Raw genomic sequence first — 11,511 nt, 5'->3', positions numbered from 1 at the left:
TGTGTGCCTGCAGATACTAGGACTGACTGAAGATGAGAATGTGTGCCTGTAGATACTAGGACCGACAGAAAGTGATAACTGTGTGCTTGTAAATTCTGGGACTGACAAAATGTGAGACTGTGTGCCTGTAGATACGAGCACTGACAGAAGGTGACAATTTGTGCCTGCAGATACTAGGACTGACAGAAGGTGATAACTGTGTGTTTGTAAATACTGGCACTGACAGAATGTGACACTGTGTGCCTGTAGATACTGGGACCGACAGAAGGTGACATTATATGCCTGTAGATACTAGGACTGACAGAAGGTGACAACTATGTGCCTGTTGATACTAGGACTGACCAAAGGTGACAAGTGTGTGCCTGTAGATACAAGGACTGACAGAAGGTGACACTGTGTGCCTGTCGATACTAGGACTGACAGAAGGTGACATTGTGTGCATGTAGATACCAGGACTGACAGAAAGTGACGCTGTGTGCCTATGGATACTAGGACTGACAGAAAGTGACAAGTGTGTGCCTGTAGATAATATGACTGAAAGAAGGTGACAAGTGTGTTCCTGTAGATAGTATGACTGACAGAAGGTGACAACTGTGTATGCCTGTAGATACTGGGTCTGATAGAAGGTGACATTGTGTGCTTGTAGATACTAGGACTGACAGTAGGTCATATTAAATGCCTATCGATACTAGGACTGACAGAAGCTGACACTGTGTGCCTGTAGATACTAGGACTGACAGAGGTTGATACTGTGTGCCTGTAGATACTAGGACTGACAGAAGGTGATACTATGTGCCTGTAGATACTCGGACTGACAGAAGGTGAGAATGTGTGCCTGTAGATACTAGGACTGCCAGAAGGTGAGAATGTGTGCCTGTAGATACTAGGACCGACAGGAGGTGAGAATGTGTGCCTGTAGAGACTAGGACTGACAGAAGATGACACCTGTGTGCTTGTAGATACTGGGACTGACACAAGTTGATACTGTGTGCCTGTAGATACTAGCACTGACAGAAGGTGATTATTGTGTGTGTCAGTAGATGCTAGGACTGACAGAAGGTGACAACTGTGTGTCTGTGGATATCAGGACTGACAGAACATGACAGCTGTGTGCCTATAGATACTAGGACTGACAGAAGGTGAGATTGTTTGCCTATGGATACTAGGACTGACAGAAAATGACACTGTGTGCCTGTAGATCTAGGACTGACAGAAGGGAACACTGTGTGTCTGTAGATACTAGGACTGACAGAAGGCAATGCTGTGCGCCATTAGATACCAGCACTGACAGAAGGTGATACTGTGCCTGTAGATACTAGGACTGACAGAAGGTGACAACTGTGTATCTGTAGATACTACGACTGACAGAAGGTAATACTGTGTGCCTGTAGATACTGGAACTGACAGAAGGTGACAAGTCTGTGCCTGCAGATACTGGGACTGACAGAAGCTGATACTGTGTGTCTGTAGATACTAGGACTGTCAGAAGGTGACACTGCGTGCTTGTAGATACAAGGACTGATACAAGGTGACACTGTGAGACTGTTGATACTACTGTGAGACTGTTGAAACTAGGACTGACAGAACATGACATTATGTGCCTGTAGATACTGGGACTGACAGAAGGTGATACTGTGTGTCTGTAGATACTATGCCTGACAGACGGTAACACTTTATGCCTGTAGATACTAGGACTGTCAGAAGGTGACACTGCGTGCGTGTAGATACTAGGACTGATACAAGGTGACACTGTGAGACTGTTGAAACTAGGACTGACAGAACATGACATTATGTGCCTGTAGATACTGGGACTGACAGAAGGTGACATTGTGTGCCTGTAGATACATGACAGAAGATGACACTGTGTACTTGTAGATACTAGGACTGACTGAAGATGAGAATGTGTGCCTGTAGATACTAGGACTGACAGAAGGTGACCCTGTGTGCTTGTAGATACTAGGACTGACAGAAGGTGACAATTGTATGCCTGTAGATACTAGGACTAACAGAAGGCGATATTGTGTACCTGTAGATACTAGGACTGACAGAAGGTGATATTGTGTATCTATAGATACTAAGACTGACAGAAGGTGACAACTGTATACCTGTAGATACTAGGACTGACAGAAGGTGACAAGTGTGTGCCTGCTGTAGATACTAGGACTGACAGAAGGTGACAAGTGTGTGCCTGTAGATACTAGGACTGACAGAAAGTGACACTCCCTGCCTGTAGATATCACCTCTGATGGACAGTGACTGTGTGCATGTAGATGCCAACCTACTCAGCCTGGTCCTGTCCCACTGACCTCATGTCTCTATACCCTGACACTGTCCTGTCCTCCTTTGTCCAGGAACTCCCCAACTACATTCGGGGCACCACCCACGCTCTTCACCTCCTCCAAGACTTTTGTTTCCCCAGACCCCAGCGCCTTATCTTCACCATGGACATCCAGTCCTGTACACATCGATTCACCACAATGAAGGTCTCCAAGCCCTCCATTTCTTCCTCTCACGCAGTCCCAACCAGTACCGTTCCACTGACACCCTCATCCGCTCACCCACATGAACTGGTCCCCACCTTTAAAACCTCTTCCAATCCTCCCACTTTCTCCAAACCAAAGGGATAGCCATGGGCACCCACATGGGCCCCAGCTATGCCTTCCTCTTTTTGGACATGTGGAACAGTCCATCTTCTGCAGATACACCAGCACCTTCCCCCAGCTTTTCCTCCGCTACATTGATGACTGTAGCTACTGTTCAGCAACTTCACTAACACCTTTTACCTTGAACTCAAATTCACCTGGATCATCTCGGACAACTCCATCTCCATCTCTGGTGACCAACTAACCATGGACATCTCCTACAAATCCACTAACTCCCACAGCTACCTGGACTACACCTCCTCCCACCCTGTCTCCTATAAAAATGCCGTCCCTTGTTCCCAATTCCTCCGCCTCCGCCATAATTGTTCCCAGACTAACCAATTTCACCATAGAAAATCCCAGATGGCCTCCTTCTTTAAAGATCGCAATTTCCCCTCTCACATGGGTCGACGATGTTCTCCAGTGTATCTCCTCCACTTCCCACACCTCCGCCCTTGAGCTCCACCCCTCGTAATGCAACAAGGTCCTCACGTTCGCCCATAGATACCAGGCCTGACAGAAGGTGACACTCCTTGCGTGTAGATATCATGCCTGTTGGAAGGTGACACTCTGCCTGTGGATATCAGGCTTGATGGAAGCTGACCTGTAGATACCAGGCCTTACAGAAGGTTTTGATTTGGAGCTGCCAGTGTTGGACTGGGGTGTACAAAGTTAAAATCACACAACACCAGATTATAGTCTAACAGGTTTAATTGGAAGCACACTAGCTTTTGGAGCACTGCTCCTTCAACCACCTGATGAAGGAGCGTCGCTCCGAAAGCTAGTGTGCTTCCAGTTAAACCTGTTGGACTATAACCTGGTATTGTGTGATTTTTAACTTTACAGAAGGTTGACAGTGTGTGCCTGTAGATATCAAGCCTGACTGAAGATGATACTGTGTGCCTGTAGATATCAGGCTGATGGAAGGTGACACTGTGTGCCTGTAGATTTCAGGCCTGATGGAAGGTGACACTGTGCCTGTAGCTATCAGGCCTGACTGAAGGTGACACTGTGTGCCTGTCGATACCAGGCCTGATGGAAGGTGACACTGTGTGCCTATCGATACCAGGCCTGACGGAAGGTGACACTGTGTGCTTGTCAATATCAGGCCTGATGGAAGGTGACACTGTGCCTGTAGATACCAGGCCTGACGGAAGGTGACACTGTGTGCCTGTCAATATCAGGCCTGACAGAAGGTGACACTGTGTGCCTGTAGATATCAGGCCAGATGGAAGGTGACACTGTGCCTGTAGATACCAGGCCTGATGAAAGGTGACACTGTGTGCCTGTAGATACCAGGCCTGACGGAAGGTGACACTGTGTGCCTGTCAATATCAGGCCTGACAGAAGATGACACTGTGTGCCTAGATATCAGGCCTGATGGAAGGTGACACTGTGTGCCTGTAGATATCAGGCCTGACAGAAAGTGACACTGTGTGCCTGTAGATACCAGGCCTGATGGAAGGTGACACCGTGTGCCTGTCAATATCAGGCCTGACAGAAGGTGACACTGTGTGCCTAGATATCAGGCCTGATGGAAGGTGACACTGTGTGCCTGTAGATATCAGGCCTGATGGAAGGTGACACTGTGTGCCTTGTCAATATCAGGCCTGACAGAAGGTGACACTGTGTGCCTGTAGATATCAGGCCTGACAGAAGGTGACACTGTGTGCCTAGATATCAGGCCTGATGGAAGGTGACACTGTGTGCCTGTAGATATCAGGCCTGATGGAAGGTGACACTGTGTGCCTTGTCAATATCAGGCCTGACAGAAGGTGACACTGTGTGCCTGTAGATATCAGGCCTGACAGAAGGTGACACTGTGTGCCTAGATATCAGGCCTGATGGAAGGTGACACTGTGTGTCTGTAGATATCAGGCCTGATGGAAGGTGACACTGTGCCTGTAGATATCAGGCCTGATGGAAGGTGACACTGTGTGCCTGTAGATACCAGGCCTGGCAGAAGGTGACACTGTGTGCCTGTAGATATCAGGCCTGATGGAAGGTGACACTGTGTGCCTGTAGATATCAGGCCTGACGGAAGGTGACACTGTGTGCCTGTAGATATCAGGCCTGACGGAAGGAACCATGTTGTATCAGACAAGAAAAACCTCTCTTTATTGTTAGAGAGCAAATCACCTTTAATAGCATTGTTATTCCCTGTACAAATGACATATTCATTTCAAGCTGAAGTCCTTTAAATTTCTCTAAACCTCGGCCTTTAGATTTTGTTACTAATTTGTTTCCCCTCTGCCCTCCTTCACAAAATAAAGCCAATAGGAGAAACAATGATTTTCAGTCTTCACAGGGATTGCCAGGTTAATGAAAAATACCCTTTAACACCAGCCTTCCTGACATGCTCTTTCACCCTTATTTGTGTTTTTTAAGATCTGTGCAGAAATTCACAAAATGGCAAATCTACTGGCAGACTTCACTCTGGATCAAGCAGGTAAAAGATTACTTCATCAGCTAGCTAAACCTTTATGTGAAACTGTGCTTTCCATAGATTGTTATCCTCTTCAAATTTTCCATTGCCTTTAACATCATCAGTCAATGGTACAACTCCGCCCTCTGTATTTCAGCTTTCAATTTCAGTTGCATTGCATTTTATTGGGCACTTTAGACTCCTTCAAGGGATATGGGCAATGTTGGTCAGGCCAGCGTTTATTGCCCATCCCTAGTTGCCCTTGAGAAGGTGGTGGTAATGGTGAGTTGCATTTTTGATATAAGTGACATGGTGAATCAGGAACGAGAACATCAGACAAGGATTCTGAAGGCTCTCACTGGACTGGAGTGACAGGGTGGTTAAGAAGGCGTTTAGCATGCTTGCCTTCATAGTTCAGTCCTTTGAGTATGGGAGTTGGGAGGTCATGTTGAGGTTGTACAGAACATTGATGAGGCCTCTTCTGGAATACTATGTCCAGTTCTGGTGGCCCAATTATAGGAGGGATATTATTAAGCTGGAGAGAGTTCAGAAGAGATTGACCAGGATGTTTCTGGGTATGGAAGGTTTGGGTTATAAAGAAAAGTTGGATAGGCTGGGACTTTTTTCACTGGAGCGTAGGATGTCGAGAAGCGACCTGATAAAAGTTTATAAAATAATGAGAGGTATAGATAGAGTTAATGGAAGATGCCTTTTCCCTCGGATGAGGGATTTCAAAATTAGGAGGCACATTTTTAAGTTGAGAGGAGAGGGATTTAAAAAAGACACGAGAGGTAACTTTTTTACACAGAGCACGTGGAATGAACGTCAAGGAAGTGGTGGATTCAGGTACAGTTACAACATTTGAAAGACATTTGGATAGGTACATGAATAGGAAAGGTTAGGAGAGATATGGGCCAGGAGCAAGCAGTTGGAAATAGTTTAGTTTGGGACTGTGTTCGGTGTGAACTGGTTAGACCGAAGGGTCTGTGTCCGTGCTGTATAATGCTATGGAAGAGTCTGCCTGACTTCTGCCTACTGGCATGCCTCTGGCTGCCTGCATGTGGAGAGTGGTGGTTGGTGTGGAGAGCCAGCACTAGAAGGACTCATGGTGACTGCTGGATGTATGGCGGGACCTGCACACCAAGGCTGTAGCCGTGAGTGTTCAGCACCAATAGGATAGGTGACAGGGGGACATGGCATATACAAACCTACATCCATTCCCCCTTCCTCTTAAAGAAACAGAGCGGTGCCAGTCATCCGTCAGGAGGAGGAGTGACATTCGGAAGGTGCTTCACTTTGGGACACTCCAAGGGTGTCCTGTCCCTTCACCTTATTGTAGAAGTCCATCTGCCAGCGATCTCTTTGCCTATAGCCTTGAATCTGTGAAGGACGACACACCAGATTCATATTTCTCAGAGTGTATAAGCCAGCAGGCTCTCTCCATCCTTGCTGCAGATTACTTTGCTTTTATTTGAGCGATTAATTCACTGCTGCTGAATGCCCACTTTGAAGTTCTGCTGTTCCCTCCGAAGGAGTTCCCATTTGTCTCTTTCGCCTTGTTCAGTCCTTTCCCAAAGGCACAAAGCCAAGGACATCTCCACCTCGTCAGTTCCCGAGTCACATCGGTCTTGAAACATCAGATCTGTTTCTCTCTCTACAGATACTGCCAGACCTGTTGAGATTGTCCAATATTCTCTATTTCTACGAAACAAAAATAAAAACCAAAGCACCGCGGATGTTGGAATGTTGAAATAAAAACAGAAATTGCTGGAAAATCTCAGCCGGTCGGGCAGCATCTGCGGAGAGAAATCAGAGCTAACGTTTCACTTCCAGTTCTGAAGAGGAGTCACTGGACACAAGATGTTAACTCTGATTTCTCTCCACAGATGCTGCCAGACCTGCTGAGCTTTTCCAGTAACTTCTGTTTTATTTCTCTATTTCCACATCAGTCTAAATGTTTCGCTCAAGTTTATTGTGGGGTTTGAATGCATAGCCTTCTGACTCCTAGGCAGGCTTGCTATAGAGGTGACAAAAACTTCTCACTCCAAGGATGGCCCATTCAGACTGAATTTGAGTTTTAAGGTCCTGTGGCATTAACAGTTTGACCACCTATTTTAAAACAATAGTCAACACAATGCAGTTATTTGTAACAAACACCTCTTTTCACACAGGATTGTTTATACAAGATGGGGAGATTGCCACAAGTGTCAAGCTAACCAGTGACCCAGTACTTACCTCAGGATACATTGAATCACGGCATGAGGTAATTGTGCAAAGTACAAACAGCAAAGTCTTCTGCAGCCTTCAAATAAAGTTACGCAAATCTGACAGCCTGTATTTTGAATTAAGTTGTACAGAACCCCAATGTAAAGTTTTGGTCTGTGATCTTGCTGTTGGTAATATAGGAACAAATTGCTGCAGATGCTGGAATCTGAATTGAAAACAAAAAGTGCTGGAGCCCACTTCGCTTCAGCTCTGATGAAGAGTCACCTCAACTCGAAACGTTAGCTTGCTCACTCTCCAACCCACTGTGAGCACCAACATTTTTTGTTTTCAGCATTGGTATTATAAATTTGACACTACGCAAAGGCACACCATGTATGGGAGAAGGACAGCTAATTTATCCATTTCAACATGGGGTCGGAGTTGACTTACCCAGCTTCGGTCTCAATCAGAGGTTGGCACTGAGTGGAGGCAATGGTTACCGTTGGCTGGGAGAGACGATTAGAGAATCAGGCGCTCAGAGCAGAGAGAGGGAGAGGACTCTCCTGTACATCCTTTGATGGTCACTTAATAAAACAGGTTGGAGTAGTCTAGACCAATTTGACTTTTGAACTCCTTTCTTGAGGAATTATGAGAAAGAAATGCTTAGAACAAAACAAGTACATCATCAAATAACAAATCTAAGCAGCAGGACCAAATGGAGTAGATTTGAATCAAGATCAAAATTGAACTATTTGTGGAATTTTCCGATAAGGATTAAAGCTGAAGTTAATTCTGATGTGGTAAAACTGTTTTTATTTACAATATAATGAAATGGTGCAACTGTATCTGCTACAGTACTGAGGATGTTCACTACTGAACTTTTAAAATAATGTTTTATAGACATTCTGCATTGACAGTGCAATCATTTCCTTTAGAGATTTTCAGGAAACCTCTTGACTTGGAAATATCTGATCTGAAAAATTGAAAGCCTATTTAATTTGTTTGAATCTCAGCTATGGTTATAGACAGTTAAACAATAACTGATCTGGAAGTCTTGGACCACCTCCTTGGACCACCGGTCTTGGACTGCTGTCTGGTCATTAAGAGTGACGGGTGATCCATGGACCAATGGGGCTGCTGCCTGGTCAGAAAAGGATCAGGATCAGGCCCTGGGTAATCGCAATCACTTTTGTTGTGATGAGTTTTTGAGTGGACGATTGGAAGAAGCTGCTTTAATGCTTAAACACAAAATGGAAGGTCTCCACATTTCTACTTCCTAATACCCATAAAAATTTACTTCTATCATCCTCATTTAAATCCTTGTCATCCACAGGAACAAACCACTTGATTTAACTTTTCAAAGTGCTTGGCATCCAAAGTAACTCCCTTTCACTAAGCTTGAGGGTAAGCAGAAACTATACTAATGTTAGAAGTAATGTGATAGTCATTGACAACATCCATATTATTTATTTTATTAGTCACACCACAAAACTGAGAAACCTTCTTTCTTGGCACTCTCTAATTGTGCCATTAGTTCTTATCCCACCTACCCATCCCTCCTGTTCCCCAACAGTCAATGGAATGATTGATGACCAATGAAACAATTGGAATCCAGTGAACATGTAAGCAGACAGTCCTGACTGATTCCATAAGAATTGCCAGATAAAAACACATTGAGGTCTTATTTATCCTCTACTATCTGGTGGTTGCACCACACAATGCAATTGAAGTTATTAACTAATTAGATCAATTAACCTTTAACAGTCCACATCAAGTCCAAAAATGACATAGGGAAAACCCGCAGGGCTAGAGTACGCCTGAAGCAATGGGTCATCCAAGAATAATACATTTACACTGGTCTCAACTTACTCATAAGCTGTATCCCGATGTGTCTGGCTGCTCTCCGCATAGGTTTTTATGAATGTTACATGTACTGCAAACCATTGTTGTATCTCGCAGGGTAGTGTCTCCTACAAGAACTCTACAGTTTTCCAGAAGCCCAGTGCCATCCCTGTTGAGAGAGGGGAGATCAGAATGTTTAATCTCTGGGTGTCAGAGCCAGTCATCAACTCTCTCCTTTTTGCAGCACATCATGACAATCGCTTGACCCTGACACTCTCTGATGGCCATTTGTTGGTGAGTTACAGACTAACACTGTATCAACTGCAGCAGACGTCTGTCGTTCATGTTAAATCAGCTGCCGTGATATAAATGCACGATCTAAGTGATACTGAAGGCAACATAAACCCAGGGTGGGGGACCTAACAGGAGAGGATTACATGGAAAATCAAAAAACGGCATCAAAGTGTGTGTTCTTATCAGGACAAAGTCTGACAGACAGTAGTGCACCACAGTCTGCTATTCAGTTAGATTATGCTTGCTTTATATTCAGCTCCATCTACCATCCCTGGTTTCTGTAACCCTTGCCAACCTTTTAAAACAAACATCTGTCAATTTCAGTGTTAAAAAGATCAGTTGACCTCCGTAGCTCAACTGGCTTTTTGGACGGAGAGTTCAAGATGTTCTTTGTGTGTAGGAGTGCTTCCTGACATCACCCATGATTGGCTGAGTTCTGATGGGAGACAATAAATTGACTTCAGTATCACTCAGTTGGGAGAGGAGGAGAACCAGCCAGCATCCCCAACTTTATCTGCTCTGCTGAAAAGGAAGAAGGCAATACCAGCTTCCATACAGTGGTCCCACAGCCAAGTGGCTTGATGACTCTCGCTGTTGAGTGGTCTCATGGTGAAAAATAACAGAGTGCCCAGTGTTTGTGAAACAGCCCCAGGGAGAGATGCTTTCTCTAGGACAGGAGGGTTTGAGGTAAGAGTAAACATGAAGCAGTATTTATTCTGGCTGATTTCTTTACCTTTTCAGAAACTTTTTGAAGATGGAGAACCTAAAATTGAGTCGAACCTTTTACAGCAGGTATAACTTTGTTTAATGACTTTGGGGCAGCACGGTGGTTCACTGGTTAGCATTGCTACTTCACAGCGCCAGGGACCTCGGTTCAATGACAGATTTGGGCGACTATGTGGAGTTTGCACATTCTCCCTGTGTCTGCATGGGTTTCCTCCAGGTGCTCTGGTTCCCTCCCAAAATCCAAAGATGTGCAGGTTGGGTGAATTGGCCATGCTAAATTACTCATAGTGTTCAGGGATGTGTAGGTTAGTCAGGGGTAAATGGGTTTGGGTGGGATACTCTTCGGAGGGTTGATGTGGACTTGTTGGGCTGAAGGGCCTGTTTCCACACTGTAGGGAGTCTAAGGATAATTGTGTAACCTGTTTATGAATAAACCATCAAGCGAACATTTTTTTCCCCTAAAGAAATTAGGGAACCATGTGTCCATTTCACTGGTGATGCTGTGTCACTGATACAGTCATGTGTCTTTCTGTAATCAATATCATCACACTGTACATTTGTGAAGAAAAAAGATAAATCTGCTCACAGCTTTAGTGAGGAGAATAATCCTTTTGGAAATTTTACTTTATTACTCAACTCCCTATCTCTTGTGTTATGAACCAAACCCCCTGAAAATATATAAAGAAGATAGCCTAGGCCCTAGCTTTTTCTTAATTTAAAGGCAAGTGCCAGGTATTGTATTCCAGATGCAATTCAATTTGTCAAACTACCAATCTTAAAGCAAAACACACTTTATTCATATGTTATAGTTAAAATACAATAAAACAAAGAAGAAATTGGAATAACGTAACTCTATTGGAAAACTTAAGTTAAATAGATTATTTAACTGCTTTAATATAACAACAATCCATAAACACACCCTTGGCAAAGGCAAATTTAGTAAAATAGATAGTCTCAATTCGCCAGTCCAAGAGGAAAAATATTGAGCGCAAACTCAGAGGGGGAGTAGCAGGGAGAGATATACTACAGCTTTCAAACTCAGCTTCAAGGCCCCAACAATTGCTCCTGAGAAACTCAAACTAAAAATTCTGTGGGAGCTTGAGCCCACCCATTCAAGCTGCCTCTATTGTTCCAACTTTTAAAAAACCCCAAGGCCTGTTTTGTTTATTGGATTCAAATACAGGGGAACCTCGATTATCCAAACGAGATGGGCGGGCACTATTTTGTTCAGATAATCGATTATTCGGTTAATCGATTAAATGCCTTTCCTCTGGGGCTCGGAGTTTTTAAAGTCTGCTCCCGAGTCAGGAGACTGCAGCAGCACACAGCTCACGAGACCCCGCCTCCAACACCACCCCGCCCCAAACCACATCCAAC

At 44.5% G+C, this 11,511-nt stretch overlaps 1 protein-coding gene across 1 annotated transcript in view; it reads left to right on the top strand.

Annotated features, from left to right (window-relative positions):
* The window catches only part of LOC122558498 (cholesteryl ester transfer protein, plasma), a 65,191-nt gene that overhangs the window by 33,841 nt on the left and 19,839 nt on the right, over positions 1–11,511 (top strand). The window contains exons 7-10 of the mRNA XM_043707160.1: positions 5,031–5,091; positions 7,239–7,330; positions 9,232–9,408; positions 10,150–10,200. Of these exons, the coding sequence (XP_043563095.1) occupies positions 5,031–5,091; positions 7,239–7,330; positions 9,232–9,408; positions 10,150–10,200 (381 nt within the window). The remainder of the gene's footprint in view (positions 1–5,030; positions 5,092–7,238; positions 7,331–9,231; positions 9,409–10,149; positions 10,201–11,511) is intronic.

Source organism: Chiloscyllium plagiosum, chromosome 17 (assembly GCF_004010195.1).
Source record: "Chiloscyllium plagiosum isolate BGI_BamShark_2017 chromosome 17, ASM401019v2, whole genome shotgun sequence".
NCBI lineage: Eukaryota > Metazoa > Chordata > Chondrichthyes > Orectolobiformes > Hemiscylliidae > Chiloscyllium > Chiloscyllium plagiosum.
The sequence above is the reverse complement of the archived record's forward strand: the minus strand, read 5'-3'. Positions and strand labels throughout refer to the sequence as shown.